The 22,992-nt window shown below is 40.5% G+C and overlaps 1 protein-coding gene across 1 annotated transcript in view; it reads right to left on the bottom strand.

Moving 5' to 3' along the window:
- The window catches only part of LOC139694897 (sodium-dependent noradrenaline transporter-like), a 511,521-nt gene that overhangs the window by 14,528 nt on the left and 474,001 nt on the right, over window positions 1-22,992 (bottom strand). Inside the window, exons 4-7 of the mRNA XM_071593399.1 lie at window positions 18,066-18,271; window positions 17,740-17,783; window positions 14,088-14,221; window positions 3,958-4,097 (exon numbers count right to left, since the gene is read on the bottom strand). Of these exons, the coding sequence (XP_071449500.1) occupies window positions 3,958-4,097; window positions 14,088-14,221; window positions 17,740-17,783; window positions 18,066-18,271 (524 nt within the window). The remainder of the gene's footprint in view (window positions 1-3,957; window positions 4,098-14,087; window positions 14,222-17,739; window positions 17,784-18,065; window positions 18,272-22,992) is intronic.

Below are 22,992 nucleotides of genomic sequence, written 5' to 3'. Positions count from 1 at the left end.
GGCTATGAGTGCCTCTTACTTTTCTTGGCTGAAATTAAGAAACTTCTATATGGATACATTTCATATTTCAACCTGGACTAAGAATTCTCTGCGCATTTTGCACATTTATTCTGCAAGCAATCCAACTCATTACCACCTAAGAGTAATAAATGGAGGCAGCTGTCTGCATGAGAAATGCTTTTGCTCTGGCAGCAGTTGTGTGTCTCCATTGAAAACTCTTTTGCTGTCTGAGAAGGACTTTATTTTAAAAGAATGTTCTTGTTACGTACAAGAAATAGCTTGTTGCTCAGGGTAGAGAAATTTTATACATTCTCAGATAATTTCCATTTTCACTGCTACCTTCCAACTGTGAATAATTGGTTGAAATTAATTTTGAAAATGATTGATATCCCTTTGAATCCACATTTATAAACAAAATGTATATGACTTGGATGGTGCTTCAGCCTTTACTTTGTGGAAATATTATCACTGTTCAATTTCTAACCTGGTTCATTATGTGGAATGTGGTCTAGGTATCAGAATGAGCCATTATCAAGGCACTCTGTGCATGATTGAACTTCATAAATGTACCTAAATAGAGGGGGAGATGCAGACTTGTAGGTGGATTAGTATAGAGACAGGGAGTAGGATGCGGATGTTGGTGCAACACAATGTGGACAGGGGAATGTTGTGCAGAAGACCAAAGTGGATGGATGAAGGGAACTCCATACAGTTTGAGTAAAAGCTTTTTTTTGCACAACACCATCACTTTGGAGAGAGATCAATTACAGGCAAGGACATGGCTAAATGTAATGATGAAGTGAACTGGGGATGCAATTATGATAATTTTGAAGTGTTGTGCAATTTGGGCTATTGAAAATTTCTTATTATGCCATGGAGTGTTACTCCCAGAATTTGCCAATTTAATGTAAAATAGAGCAGTGTCAAGATTTATATAATGATCAACATTATATGAGTGCTTTAGGAGTGGAACTAGAAGTTTCATTATTATTAATTAGACAAAGTCCAATGTCATATTAAAACACATATGCAATGTTACTTTTCCAGAGATTTTTATTGGTCTATACCTTTTCACCCTGCTATTACATCTTCAGGCACTAAGATGGGACATTGAGTTTGATTATCCGAGGGCGGTTCAATAAGTACCTGCATTTGACCACAAAGGGCGTTCCTGGGGGCAGTTTATGTTACCATCGTGTGCTGCCATCTATCAAACGACAGTGGAACAAATTTTAGACTGGTTTAAATTTTAGTTTGGATTTGGCAGCCATTCGAGTAAGACGTGCTTCATGATTTTTGCTAATATGGAAAAATAGCAGCATCGTTCGGTAAATCGCTTTTTGTTTTTGGATGGTAAGAAATGCTAGGAGATAAAAGAAAAGTTGGATGCTATTTATGGGGGCACTTCGCCATCTATGACCACAGTTGGATATTGGTTCAACGAATTTAAGCATGGGCGAATATCTGCTTTGGATGAGGAGCGACCAGGAAGCCCGGCAGACGTGGTTATCGAGGAAATCATTCAAAAAGTCCACGCCATGATTCTTGCTAATCGACGAATGAAAGTGCACGAAGTAGCAGAGGCCGTGGGTGTGTTGACCGGAGCGGCAATTACTATTTTACACGATAAGTTGGCGATGAAATAATTGTCGGCCCAATGGGTTGCTCACAGTGGACGACAAGCTGATCCGGCTGTCAACTTTGAAGCAGTATTTGCAGTAATTTAAGCGAGATCCGAAGGTGTTTTTGCATCGAGTTATCACTGTTGATGAAACCTGGATTCATCATTACACCCCAGAAACTAAGCAACAATCAAAACAATGGATTTCTCCCAGTGAATCTGCTCCAAAGAAGGCAAAGATGGTTCGATCGGCCGGAAAGGTCATGGCAACGGTTTTTCGGGATGCAAATGGCATCATCCTCATGGATTTTTTTAGAAAACAGAAGAACAATCACTGAGAAATAATACAGCAAGTTAATGGACCGCTTTGACAAAAAATTGAAGGAGACACGGCCGCATTTGGCGAAAGAGAAGGTGCTGTTTCACCACGATAACGCACCAGCACATTCATCCAGAGTTGTCACCGCCAAACTGCATGAACTATGTTATGAATTGCTGCTGCATCCCCTGCATTCACCTGATATGGCTCCCTGCAACTTTTTCTTATTCCCTAGCATGAAGAAATGGCTCGTGGGAAAAATATAGCTCAAACGAGGAAGTTATCGCCGAGAGAGAGTCGTATTTGGGACAGTTCGACAAATCCTATTTTTTGGAGGGGTTAAAGAAATGGCAAGAACGTTGGGAGATGTGTATCTTTCTAAAAGGGGACTATGTTGAAAATTAAAAAAAAAGTTTTTGAAAGCATGGTTTCTTCATTTCTAACATGTGTACTTATTGACCCACCCTTGTATATGCCTGAAATTTGGGATGGGTGTTTTTGCACAGCTTAAATGAAATTGGTGAATCCATTGGGGAGACCAGTAATAATGGCTGGGTGGAAGAACATTGAGGTGAGTGGGGTAGGGGGAGGTTGGACAATGTTGCACTGGAAGTCAGGAGGAGGAAGTAGAGTGGGGTTCAAGTGAACAGGGGGAACCATCAAGAAGGGGAGTGTTGAGAGGGCAATAGTTGAGAGGTGGAGGGCAGGGCAACTATTGGCACAACATTAGTTTCAACAAAATTAGTGTGGAAGGGTGAGGAAATTTTTTTTCACTGATACATTGATATTTGGATCCTCCAAACACATTATTATTTCCATCTGTTCAACTGCATCCATCCTTAAGTCCTATTGTAGCCAAACTAGGTACTATGTCAGCACTATGCATAGGAAAAGTGTGATTTTACCTATACTTTAATATGAATACTCAAAATTCCACAGAGTGAAGCCTGAAGTTGTTGGGTTTAAAGGCCAAGCTTGTTTGCCCTTTTATGTTGTTGCAGCCTGTTTGACCAACTTATTGAATGCCATAGTTGTTGCAATACATATCTATCTACACACATACCGTCTGCCCTTTTAATTTCATGTATAAACTCTTTGCATTGAATAAAAATTTTCCCATCATCATAGAGCTACATAAAATAACCCTAATATTATACCTATGTCAACAACATTTTACAGTTAATTAGACATCTTGTCCACAAAGGTTGAGTCATGCTGCCATTACATCATGTCCAATGTCAAATTTTTAGAGTTCTATCACCACTGTCTGATTGTGTCTCACTGTCTTGAGATTTTCATTGTTGATTACATGCAGAAATTAACCAGTGCTTTTAGATGTTGTTTGTGTATGTGCACTTTTTGTATCTAATAACCATATTCTCAATTGTTGTTAAGTAAACAGTTAATTTATTCAGACATGACTTTATCAATCTTGCATGGATCTCTTTCTCTCTTCTGCTTTTGTTTCCATTGGCAGTGTGCTTGGTCTTCAAGTTGTCATTGTCAGTAATCTTATTTCAAAATTTGTTGGGCAAGGGGATTTTAAATATGTGCAAGATATCTCATCTCATTATATTATCTCAAAGGAAGAATTGTGCGGGTGATTTTGATGCTTTACAAAAGCAGACAAAATATTTTGATAAAAATATTGGCTTAAAAATTAAAATGGAAGAATGTAAAGAGAAGTTTCATGTTATGTTCAAAATGATCCCAACACTGCCATTAAAGGAAAAAAAATAATACTGAACTTTTTGACCAAGGAACATTTTATGATTACATTTTAATTTTAAGGTATCCATTTCTGAAATTGCACACAAATAAGGGATGAAAGAATTGAATTCATCTCTCTAGTTCACCAAATAGAATACATAGTTAAAACCATAGACCTAATACATCTAAGAGGCTAAACATGAAACTATATATTTTAAAGAAAGCCAGATAAACATTATATCATTATTAGGAAATTAAAGTGCTTTTCTCCAGTGAATGTTCTCTGTAAGGATTTTGATGAACAAACCTGTGTATCTCCAAGTCTGTGCAGCTCTGGACTCAAGTAATAGGATATCCCGGACATGGCCCCCGGGAGCATCAGACCTCGGACCAGCAGGATGCTCAGCACGACGTAGGGGAGCGTTGCCGTGACCCACACCACCTTGCCTGACCAACCCGACCCCATCGTTCCCCCCATGTCACCAGCCAGTCCCCGAGAGGGCCAAAGTGAGAGAAGGTATGCCATCAGTAACTGCTTTAAAACCAACTCTGCCAAAACATGCACATCAACCGACCAAACTTGAAAATCGTCCACAATTCAGCAAACATAGACAGTTGTATATTTTCAGTTATACATTAAGATTTCCAAAAAACTACCAGCATTGAAAGCTACCCCAAGTGCACCCTAATGAGGGAATACAAGTATTAACACATCTTGCATGTTTAAAGATTAGGTTAGCCTATAGGCTAACCAAGGCAAATCCATATTTGTGTTAAGGATCGTTCCAACATCTGGTTTGGACAAAACTGGCGATTTTAAAACTGATGTTTCAGCTCGATTGAAGGTTAAATTTAAAGATTATTTTACTGAGACCTTGTATAATCAGGCCTCATCATCTCTGTTGAATTGCTCCTCAATGTCAGCATATAATTATAATTTCTTCCTGGACTATAGATAGATAGATAGAGGTCTTTATTTCGGCAAAATTGAAACCCAATGGTCCCTTTTTCCAGTTAGCCCAACGTGGACTACATATTATATTAGTCTATAAACTTATAGTTACATTCATTCATACACATAAATACTTATAGACAGATATTAATTCATTCATTCAACACAGATTTGCACACGGAAAAGAAAAAGGAATAAACTGTACCCAAACCCACAGGCACACACAGACACACACACACACACAAACATATATATATATATATATATATATATATATATATATATATATATATATATATATATATATATATATATATATACACATTCAAACACGAAATCCCGCCCAACGGCGAATAAATACTCATATATTCAGAAACAGATATAAGGAAAAGGGATAGGAACACACATAAAGGACGAACACAATAGAGGTGGGGAGGCGGAATCGAACGGATCACAAGAGTAAAAATATTTCCTTGACCGGGACTCAAACCTCGGATCTTTCCACTTGCCGGGCGGATGCTCTTAACCACTTGAGCTATCGAGGAAACGTAATTTACCCTGAGATCCGTGGGTCTAATATGTCGCCAAGCGCCCCGATTCTTTAGCCAAGAGATGGCGGCAGAGGGCTGTTTCACCCACCAAAGGAGAAATACACCACACAAAAGAGGAAAAGACCTTGGGTTAGAATTCATACACTATCATACAAGAAAGGAACAGTGCGTTTCGTGGCACGCATAGCCAGAAGAAAGAGATGAGCCACATAGGCCAAATACACATTCAAACACGAAATCCCGCCCAACGGCGAATAAATACTCATATATTCAGAAACAGATATAAGTATGTATATATATATATATATATATATATATATATATATATATAATTAGGTAATCTACCGGTAAAGATAGGTTTTTGGATGGACATAATTACTAATTAAAATAATTTGTGCCCCTAGCTAAGCACAACATCCTACTCTACATCAGGTCCCTCTTCATCTCGGAGTACTTTATTCCTCCCTTCATCCCGTCCAACATTCCTATCCTTTTCCTTCTCTATCCTCGTTCGCCTAACATTCTCCCCTCGATTACAGTCTTCAACATCCTGCTGCCGGCCAATACCCCCTTCCTTCTGCTTTTCCTGCCTCAATAGGATTTCTCCCAACACACCCCTCTCTTCACCCACCATACCAAGTACTTCCTCATTTGCTTTCTTCTATGTCCATTTCACCTTCTCTATCCTTCTTCGGTCCCACATTTCAAAAGCCTCCAGTCTACGTCTATCCTCCTGCTTCAATTACCACGTTTCCGCAACGTACATAGCTACGCTCCATACCAAAGTTTTTACGAGACTTTTCTTAACAACCTTACTCAACGTTCCTGTCATCAACTCCCTCCTCCTTGTGAAAGCCTCTTTGCCTAACGCAATTCTTTTACTTACGTCCCTACTACATTACCGTGTTGGTCCAAAACGCTACAGAGATACGTAAGCTGTTCTACCTGCTCTAATTTTTGCCCTCCTATTTTAATGTTAAGCTTAGCCTTTTTCTTTCTAGAAAATAGCATAACCTTTGTTTTATTAATATTGATTCTCATCCCATACCTGTCGCACTGAATTTCCAATTCAATCAGCAATGCTTGCAACCTCTTAGCTGACTGACAAACAAAAGCTTGGTCATCAGCAAACCTAACTGATTTTACGAATTCCCCGCCCACTTTCATTCCTACCTCCAGCTCTCCCCATGCCTCTTTAATCGTTTCCTCTGCATACAGGTTGAACAGCAACGGTGATAATAGGCAACCCTCCTTACACCTCTTCCTAACACTGTCCATCCGGACTCCCCGTTCCCCACTCGCAGCTGTGCAGTCTGAGACATGTACAGGTTGCAGGTTAGCCTACTTTCCCTCCAATCTATTCATATTTTCTGCAGAATACACATTAATTTTTCCAAGTTCACTCTATCAACGCTTGTTCGAAATCAACAAAACAGGCAAATACCTCCTGGTTGTGTTCTATATTCCTCTCGATTAATAATTTCATTATGCAATGGCATCACGCGTACCTCTCCCCTTCCTCAACCCACACTGAATCCCCTAAGTAATATTTTTCCCTACTCTCTATCCTTTTGTTTATGATCCTGAGAACAACTTTAGCTGCGTGGGTTATCAAACTTATTGTCCTGTAGTACTCACAACATGTAGCCATTAACTTATCCAGGATAGGAACTAAATCTAATCTCACAGTCTTCTGGCCAGATTCCTTCCTCATAAATACTATGGATGAGCCCATATAGCCTCTTTCTCCCACATTTTCCTAAGCATTTTAAAAGTTCCGCGGGAATGTTATCCACACCCACGGCCTTATTTAGGTTCATCTCCTTTTTATCTCATCGTCGAGTATGCCTGGACCTAAGCTATCTTCCTCTATGTAATGTTCCTTTTCTATGTCTAACTTTGTTGGTCTAAGTTCTATACTATACAGTTCTTTCATATATTCCTTCCATTTCCCTTGGATCTTTCTTGCGTCAACTATTACCTTACCCGCCTTATCTCTAACTGTTAGCATATATCTTCCTTTCTTACTTCCCGATAAAGATTTAACTTTGCTGAACAGCGCACCGATTTCACCCTTCCTCTGCAGACTTTCCATATCCTTGCACTGCGTCTTCCACCATTCTTCTTTTGCTTTATTTGTTGCCAGCCTCAAATTTATTGTTTCATTCTTAGTACTTCATTTTGCCTAACTCCGTATTTACATTCTTCCATTTTCTCCTCTCATCCATCTTTGTAATCATCTTATCCGTGACCCATTGTTTCCTATTCTATTTCGCGTCAACGGTTCGAATTAGTACCTTTTGAGGCTTTAGACAACGCCTCCTTGATAATTTCCCATTTTTCTTCGATAGTATTAAGCTCTTTGCCATTCTCCAAGATTTCCTGTACTGCCTGTTAGTAATCCTTCCTGTGCCAAATATTATCTTACCGTCTTATCTCTGTTTTCGAAAGCGCACCGATTTCACCCTTCCTCCGCAGGCTTTCCATATCCTCGCCCTGCGTCTTCAACCATGCTTCCTTTGATTTATTTTTAGCCCACATCAATTTATTGTTTAATTCGTTTTACTTTATTTTCTCTGACTCTGTGTTTACATTCTCCAATTTTCTCCGCTCACCCATCTTTGTAATCACCTCATCCATGATCCATGGTTTCCTTGTTCTTTTCGCGTTAACGGTTCCAACAGTGTCTTTTGCGGCTCTCGATAACGCTTTCTTGATACTTTCTTTTATAGTACTTAGCTCTTTACCATCCTCCATTCTTTACCACCTGTTGGTATTCCTACCCTTTCAAACGGTTTAATGCTTCTACATTCATTACCTAAACCGCCGCTCCTTCCTTATCTTTTTGAAACGGACGCTACGTTTCCTAGCAACTTAATTGTAGTCAGAGTCCGCATCCGCTTCCGAGAAGCGGTGCGAATTTATCACTCTGTTACTAAACCTGTGTCTAACCAGGATATAATCTAGCTAATAACTTTCTGAGTCACCTGGCATTTTCCATGCATACCTGCGTCTTTTGTGGTTTCTAAACCAAGTGTTGCTGAAGACCAACCCCTGTCTCCTGCAGAACTCAACTGCTTTCTCCCCGCGGTTATTCCTCGTACCTTAACCCTAGTCCCTCACCTCATCACTATTTTTCCTTCGCCTACCGTCGTATTCCAATCCCCTATCACTATCAAATGTTTCACTGCAGGAATACCCGCGGTTATGTGCTCTAATTGATCGTATATCGTATCGACCTTTTCCTCCGTACGGTTGCTCGGTGGCATGTATACATGAATAACAACCAAGTTCGACGGTTCTGCTTTTATCTCTAGTGGAAGTATTCTATCCGTTACCTTCTCTTGACTACGCTTCTTTCTACCTCTTCATATAATACTATGGCAGCCCCTTGTTGGCACTCGTCCCCGACCCCGTATGTTATTCTATAATTTTCACTCCAGTAATCCCCGCTATCTTTCCATCTCACCTCGCATAGACCTAAAATATCTTTATTTCCCCTTTCCATCTCTGGCTTAATATTCTCCAAATTTTCTGTCCTTATCATTGTCCAAACATTCCACGTTCCCATTTTAACTAATGTGGTCTTCTTTCCCTGCGTCTTCTGTCCTGCTACTGCTGGTTTTCCCTTGCAAGGGTTTCGTGGGATGCAGACCCGCAGAAGCCTTGCCTCCGTCGCGCCGGGCACGAAACACAGCTGATTTGGCCAAGCCCCTTTTTTGCCAGGACCAAAATTCTCTGTATTGACCAACATATTTATTTTGGGATTAATAATTAAGGTAGTTTCCCTTTGCCTACCTCATCACTTACTGGCCGCCCCACTGGGGTCAGACGCCATTGCAGCCGCCTCACTGAGGAACAGACGCTGCGTGGACTACCTTTCGTCTGGCTCCTAACCTTCGACCTATCTGGCATGGGTGACCCTACCAGGAGCAGTTATTATTACTCCCGCCAGCACAGCTCCAGGGGTCATCGGAACGCACAAGCCCTTCCACCACGTCAAGCTTGTAGTCCGGGGAGGGATATATGTATTTATAGTTATATATATGTATATATATATACATATATATATAATTATATATATATATACTATATATATATATATATATATATATATATATATATATATATATATACATATATATATGTGTGTGTGTTTCCAGTCCAGTGGGTAGAGCTTTGGAAGGCTGACCGGAGCGTCCCGGGTTCGATTCCCGGGCGAGGCACTCTGGGCACCTGCAGCTCCATTCAAGCTTAAGTGATTTTTTGGGTACCAGATCATCCTGGGAAACTATAACCGGCACAGGGAAAGGAGCTGGCCCTATCCCTGATGTGTGAATTTCACACCGCAGAGGGTTGAATACTGGGTGAATTGTACCATCACCTACCAAACCGACCTTCGAGTTGGTTACTGTGTTTTTTGCTATTTTTTTAAGGTAATCTACCGGTTAAGGTAGGTTTTTGGATGGACACAACTGTTTATGCTATATATATATATATATATATATATATATATATATATATATATATATATATATATATATATATATATATATATATATACATACATATGTATACATACAGGGTCCGTCCGGATCAACGGAGCGGTGGATGGGGTTCTGACCGGTAGGCTCGGTAGAGGGGTCCCCCACCATTCAGGTGCATTTTATTATAGTCACCTCCGGGCATACGTTGAGACAGGAGGTGAATTTTGGGACGTGTGATTGTTTGTGGCGTCGTCGCGCCAGAATTGAGCGCACCGTGGAGCAACGCTATACAATGGAGTTTCGCGTTAAACTCGGGAAATCCGCGTCGAAGACCCTTGAACTCATTAAAGAGGCTTATGGGGATGATGCCTTAAGATGTACAAGAGTTTTGGAGTAGCACAAAATGTTTAAGGAAGGCCGGGAGCTCGTCGAAGATGGGCACCGCGTCGGACTCCCGACGACTGCTCGAACCGATGCTCAGGTGGCCAGAGTGGAAGAAGTTTTGTACTCTGACAGGCGTTTAACCATCACCCTTATATGGGGTGAGACCGGCGTTTCAGTTGGAACAGTCCACGCCATTGTAACAGAGGATCTTACGATGAGGAAAGTCTGCGTGAAGCTTGTGGCGAAAGTCTTGAGCGAGGAAAAAAAACTGTCGCGGTGGAAATTTCGCAAGACATTTTGGACTGCGTCCAGGAAGATAAAGATTTTCTCAAGAACGCAATTGCTTCAAACGATGGCTCAAATGAGCTCAAAGGATATCGGTTGGACTCCATTGAGGCGTCTCAAGCGGCGACGGCATACGCTCTCAACAGTATTCAGGAAACTTACTTCCAGCGGGCTTTTGACGAGTGGCAGACGTGCCGAGCTACGTGTATGGATGCAGGAGGAATGTGTTTTGAAGAATATTAAGTAATTGTAACGATAACTGCAATACATTTTCATTTTTGGGATCAGTCCTGATACTTATATTACGGACTCTGTTCATACATTAATACGCACATAAACACCCATACATATGAATACATATACTTAAATAAATTAAGGATACGCCTACACATTCACATAGACCCAAAGTAAACAATAGAGAATGAAGATAGAGAACAATAAAATAAGGAAAGTCAAAGCAGAAAATGAGGTTCGTGGGATTAGCTAGGGAGAATCGGGTTGAATAAACCCGATGCCACGTTCTCCCTAACCCCTATAAAAAAACCCACGCAGGAAAATCCCCACAAAATCACCCACACCTGAATGTTGATTGTGTTAGGTGGGGATGGATCTCGTTTCATCCTAATTGCTGTTTGAGAAGATTGAACTGATGTAGAAATCTGATAAAGCGGTGCAGTTCCTTTACTTGTGGCATCACTATTTTTCCTGTAAGATCTGTTCCCAGAGAAACACCTTGCTTCAAATTTCATTGGGTATTTCCTTAGGTTCCAGCCAGATCTTAGCCCAGGTCTCTTGTCCTTATTTGTAAATAGTCACATGATGACACACTTATCTACAAGGTGCAGTCGGCGAATTCTGTTTAAAGCTTTCCTTTACATGGTTAGCGTAATCAGTATTTACCCCCTCTTTATTTTTGCACTAAGGAACATAGAAAATGTAGCACTAGTTGGATTAAATTTATCAGCAAAGAATATGAACTGTTAAGGTGAGCAATATCAGAGCGTAAAAATCCAACGCCTTGACCAGTAGTCGAACCCAGATCCCTCGATTTCCGGCTGATTGTTTTATCCAGATAAGCTACGAAGGTGATCTTTTACACTTCAAAGTTTTGAGTCATGGCAAATGATTTTTAAACTCTGAAATTGTAGCACTGTAATGCACATTTAGTGGATGACTCTGTTAATCAATGTTACTGTCACGGAATTTCCCTCAGTTTCTTGGGCTTTGTTGAAGAGAGGATAAATTACTGGGGGATAATGAAATATCTGGCATATTTATAGAAAAAGAGGCATTTGATTTTCATAAATTTGGCTTGCTTTCAATTATTCCTTTGCTGATATCTTTTGCTGCAGTCATTCAAGTCTCTGGATTGCCACTCTACCACCTGATCGACCACCAATTTTGAGAGTTGTCCTCTTAAAGTACAAAAACTTGTCCCTAGGTTGGAGGTAACCAACATTTTTCTCATCACAACATTGACTTATAAAAACAGACCCAAAAGATATTCGGAATGAATGCAAATGATCCAGTTGCAGGCACCTTATCTTTTTATCATTGCTCCAGCTAAAGAAAGATAAATTCCATGAAATTAAATGTTATTATTTTACGGTAGCTGATACTTTTTTCATGGCATTGTTCATAAAGAAAGAGTTAAAAATAGTTTCAAGCGCACACACATTAATTATGTTTTTAAACTGGAAGTAATATAATATTTGTTCCTTTCTTTTTTGTTGCCTTGTCTCTCGTTTTTGATTAATTCTCATCCCATACCTTTCAAACTAATTATGAAATGCACTAAGTAATACTTGCAACACTTTGGATGACTGAATAATCATTTAAAGTTAATATTTAACATTACTATCATTATGGTAAATATTTGGATTGCTCCTATAGATAGGAAAGTTGAAAAAAGTCAATAGGGTGTCTAATGACATTGAATCTACTTTTGAATATTTGTCAATACCTTTTCATGGCATTTAAAGTTATTCTGGCTTTTTTTAAGCCATAATATCTCATCATACACTTCTATTCATAGCCATAGATTATAAAGACATCCTTTCCGTAGGGTATATGTGCGAAATGTTTTTTATGGAATGACTGCTATTTGAGCGTATAGCATTGATGATAAACGAGTTGTCATCAAGTGGCATGAATAAATTCTAGGTTCATTACCTATGTAGGCTATTAGGCTTGAAGTTATAGAATGCAGAAATTTCAAAGTGTACTAATAATTTGCTTGGACTAGGAATAATTTTAACACTTTGGAATTGTTGCATTTTAATGCAGATTAGTTGATGACTCCGTTTAAAGTTAATGTTACGGCATCTCTCTTACTTACTTTGAAGTTACAGGTATTGGAATAAAACTAATCATACTCTTTTGGTGGTAACACTTGAGCTGCCAGGCTGTTTATGCCGGTAGTAATAGACAAAATACATCTGGCCAAATCACGACTCCTCCTCACATGGCTAAGTCTGATTCCCCCAATTTTTTGAGCTTACATGTTTCGGCAGTTGAGTTTTAATTCCACTCTCCTTATTTTCACAGGAGAACTGGCAAAGTGATTCACAATCAGAATGTTAGTCACATTTTTTGGCATGTAAAAGTTAATTGTTTAGTATCTCAGGGCGCCCGCCATCCTGGAAAAACTCGTGGAAATTTGCTCTACAGGGAACTCCGGGAATTCGACCGATGTTATTGAAAATTAAGTATTTGGCACATTTTAATTTTCTTTAATTCACCACCTGTCTTATTTTGAGTGGTGCTGCTTATTTTTTCCAATCATTATGTAGGCTCAACAAACATATTAAAGCTCATTGCTCATTTACTAGTCAAGTAAGCAGAAACTAAAGTGATCCGAAATATTTTAAGTCGGCTAATAAGCAAAATCCCATCAATCCGCACGTCACTGCCAGCCCACATTAATTTATTTTTTGAATGATCGAAGCGAAATGAGTTTTAGTGGATCTGCAAAATAAACGATTAACTCATTAGGTTTAAGCAAATAAGAGTCCATTATTGACAAGTTTCTCTCCTCATGACCTATGGATCGACCTGAAGATCAGTGAAACGGTTGAAATGCGATGGCAATGGATACCATTTTACAGGGTGCCTGAGAAGCATGAAATTCCGTAAAACGCATCAATCTATATGGTTCTTTTCAAGTCCCCAAGAAATTATGAAACGCAAATGATAGATTCACAATCACTACATTTTGTACGTTTCAACTTCCACAAAATACATTCGTAACTAGCTGTCAATAATGATTAAACATTATATAATTAGAATATTATAAATTTGTCTAAATATAGACCACCTACTATAAAAAATCCCTGTGAAACTTTGGATATAATTATCCGGCTTTATTTTAGTTCCTGAGGAAAAGTTACTTTTTAAAAACGTAGATTATAGACTATAGCTAATTATTCTCTAGTTTTATGTCATGATTTTACATGCAGTATTACGATAGTTGTAGAAATAGGATTTTCACATTATTTCTCTAAATATAGCTAATTTACGGGTCTAGGGACCCGTTTCTCTGAGCGACAGGCCATTTCACAAGTCCTTGTAAATCTGCGGAATCTGTTGATGTCGCGAAACTTATTACTTGTCGAAATTAAAGATTTTTCTTTTGAAATTTCAACGGCATTCAAGACAGTTTTTCAAATGACTCGTCAATGGACTTGTAGTCTCGAGAAACGCGTCGAAAGGTCCTACTTCTAGGACCGCTTGATTATTAATTTTCTTGCATCTAAGTGGTTTTCATTTGCATACTTACCGGAGGACTTGACCCCTTTGAAGAGGGAGAGGTAGAGCATTGTGTAGACAAGGAAGACGCAGAGAACCAGCTGCCACTTGGGGACGCCCAAGTCATGCAGACCTCCGCTTCCTTGCATTTCAAGGACAGCACGGCTGAGAGCAGACACGGTGGAGTGGTACGGTCGTTAGGCAAATGAAAAGGAGGGAGAGTAGATGAGCCGGAGAGGACGGCGATTGGCGCGACAAGTGTGAATGTTTGATCAACTTGTCGTTTAGGGGAGGGGGGACCATCGTTATTTGCTCGCCACCTCTCTCCCGCCCCACCCCAATGGGAGGGGGGGGGGTTAAACCCTTTTGTCTTCAGGAGGAGGAGCACCCCCTTTCTTGCCCACTTTTTAAAGAAAGAAAAACGTCGAATGCTTTTTTTTTACAACCACCAGATCCTAGCGTTTCATTTCTGTTTTCTTTTAATGCCGCATTTTGCGCAAATCGGGGGAATATGTCAGAGACCTTCCTTTGTAACTTGAGCCCGATCTGACTCACACTTTGAAAATATCCATGAAAGTAATGATTTCGGTGATTTCGCAAAGACGAAGAAGGTGTGCTTCGTGTATTCACTTGTACTTGTAGCAGTAAGTACCAATCTCGCGATAATATATTACACGGCTAACGTGTTCTAAACCCTGGCTTTTCTCAATATGCAAAACCCACTCCGTTAAAAACTCCTAAGTAACATTGGGGTCGGTATGCTGCGGTGGTGAGAACCTGAGTTTGAATGGGAAAAAAGGCAGTAGGATATTTTTCAGATGTGTACCTTCTTGAGGTGCTATCTGGTGAGCACTTCGAGTACGAGTACAAGTTGAGTACGCCGTCCGGCAGACGGGACGTTGAATTGTGTGACCCCTAGGTGCTTATAGATTGAGGGTATGCTAATGATAACGTCATATATCTGTTCTACACCTAACCTCTCTAATCTAACTGTTACGATCTCTCCTACCGTAGTACGATGGGGCTAATAATACAGTTTCAACATCTTCAGCAAGGAGACGATTCATTTTTACTGAAAAAAATTGTGAAGTATATTGTTTGCCGAAGTATAAAAATTTTTAATGATAGTCTGCCACAAATTTGAAAATTTTGCAATCAAAAAATTTAATTTTGACAGACTGAATTCTGCTTGGGTGGACGACTTATTTTATAAGATATGGTAAGGCATAAATAAAAAAACAAAGTGCATGGTATGTCAAAACTATAATGATTTCATGTCTATGATATAAGCATAACCTATTGGAAAATTATGCGTTGTGTGCCATTTTTAAGATAAACGCTGTGCCCGGTGCCTCTCTCAAACAATTTTATGCAAAACGGTTTACTATCGAACGAAATGATTCCTGGTCAAAACATATTCCTGGCAAACTATAATTCCATTTTCATTCAAAAGGAAAATAAATAATATTTGAAAAAAACTTGATTTGAATTCGCCTATAGACACTGAAATCTGTGGACAAAATAAACGGAAGAGGAATTGAGCATGTATCGCAAAATATTAATTCCTGCAATTTCTTTGGATTATTCCTTTGGACAAAGAGTAAACCTATTGTGTCCCGTTTCCCTAGATCCATTTTGCTGAAAAGAAAATCCTCTCTGGGAAGTGAATTTGAGACTAAATCGATCCAATGGCATCTATTCAGCTTAAAATTAAACTACTTGGCTTTTCCATTTCTATGTAGAAAAGCAAGTGGCTAAATTTTAAGTTCAATATGAAGAGTTTCCACCAAGTGACGCCAGAAACTGTTTTATTTACATCTATTCAGCTAAAGTTCATGAGAAGCTCGTATTTAAACAGTCGGAAATTAGATCGAATGGAATTGGTGGATTCGAGCAGAGGATCCATTTGGAGGTATCAATTCGAGTCGACTAAACATTGATCTCGATATTGATTAAAAATGGTCAATTGCCGAGGAAATCGAATGGACGGTACGGAATTTAGTCTATTGTAAAAATTTTCCTTTTAAATTCTGATAATATTTGAATACAAAAATACACTCGGAGCGTAAAACCCTCGAAATTACAGTTTTGCAATACGTCTCGAATTGAATGTTTGTTGGTTTTCGTGGAAAACGCAATTTTTTTTATTCTTATATTAGCACTCTCTCATTTGGCAAGGAGTTTGAAGTGCTGCTTAACCACCAAGCGACACCTTCGTTTCCAGGGAAACGCCGTCCTAATTGACATTCATTATCTTTCTACAAATGAAGTGCTCTAAAATTAACAAAAATTAGATCTTCGAGATATCTTTGTTTTTCTTTGGATGATTCAGATAGTAGGCCACCAGGGGGGGAACGACTCCTGTCCTTAAGACCTGAGAATACCAGTTCTTAACAGAAGTGACCCATTTAATCTAGAGTGATTTTACTTTAATATGAATTGTCAAATGTGTATGTCTAATTTTATGGCTTTAAATTGAATAGGAAATGTATCTCTCCGGGAAAGATTTTATTTCCTATCACTACGCATATCTTGATACTGATGCAAATTACGTCGACAATTCCAAAAGTCCAAATCTGCCCACTTAATTTGCAATTGAAAGCCTTTGAGCTGAATTTGAAATAAACTTACATATTCCTCATTGAGTGAGCCTTTTCTATATTACTGTGACATGATTTATGGCTTCAACATCAACACAGAGCATTTAAAAGCATAGTTATATTTGTATTAATTTCAGTAAAATTTTTCTTTTGCATCTTCCAGCACTCTTACGAGTCTAAGATAAATAAATATTATGCAAATAGTACACGTAAACACCAATCTCTCTCGATAAATATATGTTGCACATACACACACTATGCGTGTGTATGTGCAACATATATTTGTTATTTGACGTTTCGACAGCACGGCTGTCGTCTTCAGAATGGCGTTCTCGGGGAAGAGCGGAGAGGATATGCGGAGAGGGAGAGGTGGGGGAAGGAGAGGTAAAGGGACCAATAGGAAATGAACAAGGGGGTGGGGGGGATATGTAGGCAGCCATATGATGCATTCAGTGGCCCACTGAATTCATCATATGGCTGCCTACATATCCCCCCACCCACTTATTCATTTCCTATTGGTCCCTCACCTCTCCTTTCCCAACCTCCTCCCCACAAATGTCCTCTCCGCTCTTCCCCGAGAACGCCATTCTGAAGACGACAGCCGTGCTGTCGAAACGTCAAATAACAAATTGTGAGTGTCCTTTCTTTGTGTCTCTATATTCTAAAAATCTACATCTGTGTTTTTATATATTTGTGCGTCGCCGAAGAGCGTTCCATTTCGAAGATATTTTATAAATAAATATATATATATATATATATATATATATTATATATATATATATATATATATATCTAACATGCACAGAATTTCAATGGAATAGAATGATGGAGAAAACTGCGAGATAGAGAGGGAAGATCGAAATGAGGAAACGAGAATAGAGTCGGAAAAGGATAGGAATGTTGGATGGAGTAAAAGGAGGAAGGAAGTATGCGGGATTGAAGAGAGAATTATTGTAGTGCTGGAAATAAGGCTGTGTTTGTTAGTGGAGGTTATGGAATGGGAAGCCTAAATCGTACACCAGTGAATGAATCATGCATGCTTGGAGCGGGAGTAGAGCAGCAGCAAGGAGGTGCCGTACTCACTGAAAGTACTCTGAGGCCGGGGAGTTGGCGGGGCGGGCGACGGGCTCATGTGCGGCGTGGTGGTGCTCTGCGTCGGCGGCGACCTGCACCGCCGCGGCGTGGACGTGCGCCGCCGAGGCGTGGTGCATCGCGGTGGCGCCGGCGCCAGCCGCGTGCAGCCCGCGAAACAGGAGACCGTCGCCGGGGGAGACGGCGGGTAGGTGGTGGTGGTGGTGATGCTGGTGAAGGTGGTGATGGTGCGCCCCTTGGTTGCCGCGCGCCAGGAGCGAGTGGTGGGCGGTTGGGCCAGGGACGTGGAGGGCCTCGGGGGGCGCGGGGACGGTGGCGACGGTGGCCGCGACAGTGGCGGCGGCCGCCACGCCCTCCCAGCAGTCGTCCGTGTTCCACGAGTTGTTGCAGTGGAGCCAGGGGAGATCGGAGGAGGAGGGCGCGTGGGAGGCGGAGGCCACGAGGAAGTAGAGCGCCCATCCGATGATCACGTTGTAGTAGAACGAGACGTAGAATGCGACGAGGACGGCGCAGAACCCGACGCCTGACGTGGGAACACAGAGAGACATGGTCCATGAACTTACCTGCGAGCCAGTAACCTCAAACACATTCATTCAGTTTCGGAAGTCTGGTGGCCTAAAACCCCCTGTCACACGTGCCCTGAGTGACTTGCAGGGTATATACATGCGTGGTACACCACTAGGGTGTACGATAAGGGGTAACTACACACCAGACTACCTTGGGCATTTATTGACGAAAACCCAGCACGGTTTCCGATAAGGGTAGATCCCACGAGATGAGCACAGCTTGAACTTTTGGTTCATTATATTTCTGCTTCGGGAGAGAGTCACGTTCTAGTGGACCACATTTAATATGCCTGCGGTATGCAACCTGAAGGCCTGAAGGCCATGAGGTTAATCATTTCTTTACCCAAACAGTCATGTCAGGTATGAGTCGAAGTTTATTTAAAAGAAAGACAGAGGTTAAGGTAAAATGAAATTTTGATGCTGGTGTTTTTTGAAGGGAGCTGGCATTTTTGGAAAAAGAGCAATTTCCTCCCGAACTCCTGCTGCATCAAGGAGACATTAAATTGCATTGTATAGTACCCTGCTAGTTACAGCTAGGTTGTGTGGCTGTGGGTGTGTGGCTGTGGGTGTGTGGCTGTGGGTGTGTGGCTGTGGGTGTGTGGCTGTGGGTGTGTGGCTGTGGGTGTGATTGTGGGGTGATTAAACACTAGACTACTTCTGCCATAAAATTCTTTCCAACCCCCTTTGCGGGATTGGACAATGTTATTCTGAGGCCTTATTATTCAAGGAAAAAATGGCATCATAAATCTATCTCTTCTACCCTTAATACCTCACTTCTATGGTAATCCCAGAAGTACCCGACCCAATAAAGAAAACACTAGCATTTTGGAAAAATATGTATTTATTTTCCAACATAATCTCCTTTCAGCTCTATACTTTTCCCAGCGTTGTTCAATGAGTTCGATATCCTTTTTATAGTAAGAACTGTTTTGATCCTCAAAATAGCAATTAACTGCCGGCATCATCTCTTCACGGTTGGAAAATCTTTGACCACCGAGCCATTTTTTCAAGTTTGAGAACAAAAAATAATCTGTGGGGGCTAAATCTGGCAAATAGGGAGCATGAGGTGGCAATTCAAACTATAATTCACGAATTTTAGCCATTACAATAACGGAATCGTGAGCTGGTGAATTATATTGATGAAACAAACCCTTTCTTCTTAGCCAAATGTGGCCACTTTTGCTTGATTTCTTCGCTCAAACGTTAAAATATGTTTGCATAATACTCACCATTGATAATTCTTCCTTTTTCAAGATAGTCAATGAAAATTATCCCAAGGGAATACCAAAAAACCGACGCCATGACCTTGCCTACAGAAGAAACAGTGTTTGCCTTCTTTGGAGGCGGTTCTCCCTTTTGAATCCATTGTTTTGATTGTTCGTTTGTCTCGGGTGTGAAGTAATGGGCATATGTTTCATCCATGGTTATGAAACGGCGCGAAAAGCCACCTTTGTTGCTGTGAAACTTTGCTAAACACTCAATTGGAACATCTTCACGACACTGGGTTTGCTCGAGTGAGAGCACCCATCTTGCACACCGCTTTTTTATGCCCAAATTTTCAGTTAATATGCGATGTACTTCACTTTTTGAAATGCCCACTATGTCTACTAGCTCGCGCACTTTCAGTCGACGTTCCTCCAGTATCACTTTGTGGATTTTCTTCACCGTTTCTGGAGTCATCACCTCGCTTAGTCGACCAATACGATGCTCGTCTACACAGCTCGCACGGCCTCGTTTAAACTCTGCTACTCAACATTTACATTTATAACATGTAAACAAAGGAGTAGACTCACCCAGAGTAGAATCCAGTTGATCTTATATATTATATAAATAATCTCAAGGAAGAAGATCCTAAGGCCAATAAAAATAATTACGAAGAACTCCTATACCGGTATTTCGGTCACACAGGTGACCATCACCGGGGAGAAAATCAAATAGGGCACTTGAACTAAGAAGAGGAATGTGCACAGGCACCGTCCAAAGTCAAGTGGTACTGTAAGCCAAGTGGTGGGGTAAAATTTCGAAAATTCCTTTGGTCAAAATTCATAAACTGAAACTTCACCACCGGGCATTGTGCACATAAATCTATGGGCATTTATGCATGGGCAATTCATTGTGCATATAAATATATAGGCGTTGATTGATTGTGCATATAAATCTATAAGCGTGTATGCTCTGTGCATATAAATATATAGGCGTGTATGTATTATGCATACAAATCTAAAGTCCTATATGCATTCTATACATGTATGCATTATGTACATAAATCTATAGGCGTCTATGAATTGTACATCTAAATCTATGTACCTTCATCCACTTTTCCTGCCTCAATAGGATTTCTCCCAACAAACCCCTCTCTTCGCCCACCATACCAAGTATTCCTCGTTTGTTTTCTTCTCCGTCCATTTCACTATCTCCATTCTTCTCCACACCCACATTTCAAAAGCCTCCAATCTACGTCTATCCTCCTGCTTCAATGACCACGTTTCCGCACCGTACATAGCTACGCTCCATATCAAAGTTTTTACGAGTCTTTTCTTAACATCCTTACTCAAAGTCCCTGTCATCAACTCCCTCCTCCTTGTGAAAGCCTCTTTGCCTAGCGCAATTCTTCTCCTTACGTCCAACTACTTTGACCGTGTTGGTCCAAAGCACTACAGAGATACGTAAACTGTTCTACCTGCTCTATTTTTTGCCCTCTGATTTTAATGTTTAGCTTAGTCTTTTTCTATCTAGAAAATCGCATAACCTTTGTATTATTAATATTAATTCTCATCCCATACCTGTCGCACTGAATTTCCTATTCACTCAGCATTGCTTGCAACCCCTTGGCTGACTGACAAACTAAAGCTTGGTCATCAGGAAACCTAACTGATTTTACGAATTCCCCGCCCACCTTCATTCCTACCTCCAGTTCTTCCCATGCCTTTTTAATCATTTCCTCTGCATACAGGCTGAACCGCAACTGTGATAATGGGCAACCCTGCCTTACACCCCTTCCTAACACTGCCCATCCGGACTCTCCGTTTTCCCACATGCACCTGAACAGTCTGAGACATGTACAGGTTGCGGATTAGCCTCCTTTCCCTCCAATCTATTCCTATTTTCTGCAATATACTCATTAGTTTTTCCCAATTCACTCTATCAAACGCTTTTTTGAAATCTTTGAAACAGGCAAATACCTCCTGGTTGTGTTCTATATTCCTCTCGATTAATAATCTCATTACTGCAATGGCATCACCTGTACCTCTCCCCTTCCTAAACCCAAACTGATTATCCCCTAAGTAATCATTTGCCGTACTCTCTATCCTTTTGTTTATGATCCTGAGAACAACTTTAGCTGCGTGGGATATCAAACTTATCGTCCTGGAGTTCTCACATGATGTAGCCTTTGCCTTTTTCGGAATAGGAACTAAAACTGATCTCACAAAGTCTTCCGGCCATATTCCTTCCTCATAAATATTACAGATCAGCCCATATAGCCTCTTCCTCCCACAATTTCCTAAGCATTTTAAAAGTTCCACGGGAATGTTATCTACCCCCATGGCCTTATTTAGTTTCATCACCCTTAATGCCCTTCCTATCTCATTGTCTAGAATGCCTGGACCTAAGCTATCTTCCTCCACGTCATGTTCCTTTTCCATCTCTAACTTTGTTGGTCTAAGCTCTTTACTATACAGTTCTTCTATATACTCCTTTAATCTCTCTTGGATCTTTCCTGCGTCAACTATTACCTTACCCGCCTTATCTGTAACTGTTAGCATAGTCTTTCCTTCCTTACTTCCCGATAACGATTTAACTTTGCTGTACAGCGCACCGATTTCACCCTTCCTCTGCAGACTTTCCATATCCTCGCACTGCGTCTTCCACCATGCTTCTTTTGCTTTATTTGTTGCCCGCCTTAATTTATTGTTCAGTTTTTTGTACTTCATTTTGTCTAACTCCGTATTTACATTCTTCCATTTTCGCCGCTCATCCGTGATCCATGGTTTCCTAGTCCTTTTAGCGCTAACGGTTCCAATAGTGTCTTTTGCGGCTTTAGACAACCCTTTCTTGAAACTTTGCCATTTTTCTTCGATAGTAGTTAGCTCTTTACCATCCTCCACGATTTTCTCTACCGCTTGTTTGTATTCCTTCCTTTTCAAACCATTTAATGCTTCTACATTCCATTTTCCGACTCGCCGCCCCTGCCTTATCTTTTTGAAACGGACGCTACATTTCATTACAACTAAATTGTGGTCAGAGTCCGCATTCGCTCCCGGGATATCTATTGGTGGATGGATTTGATCTTTATACCTGATATCTTTGGTGGTGTCTAAACCAAGTGTTGGTGATGACTAACCCCTGTCTTCTGCAGAACTCAACTGCTTTCTCCCCGCGGTCATTCCTCGTGCCTAAACCGTAGTCCCCCACCTAATCACCATCTCTTCCTTCGCCTACCGTTGCATTCCATTCCACCCTCACTATCAAATGTTTCCCTGCGGGAACAGACGTGATTATATCCTCTAACTGATTGTATATCCTATCGACCTGTTCTTCCTTATGGTTGCTCGGTGGCATGCATACCTCAATAATTACCAAATTCCTCGGTTCTGCTTTTATCCCTACTAGTAATAATATGTCCGTTGCCTGCTCTATGTTTGCTGTGCTCCTTCCTACCTCTTCATTTAATACTATT

The sequence above is a fragment of the Hetaerina americana genome, unplaced genomic scaffold, assembly GCF_022747635.1.
Source record: "Hetaerina americana unplaced genomic scaffold, ioHetAmer1.1.p SCAF_59, whole genome shotgun sequence".
NCBI lineage: Eukaryota > Metazoa > Arthropoda > Insecta > Odonata > Calopterygidae > Hetaerina > Hetaerina americana.
The sequence above is the reverse complement of the archived record's forward strand: the minus strand, read 5'-3'. Positions and strand labels throughout refer to the sequence as shown.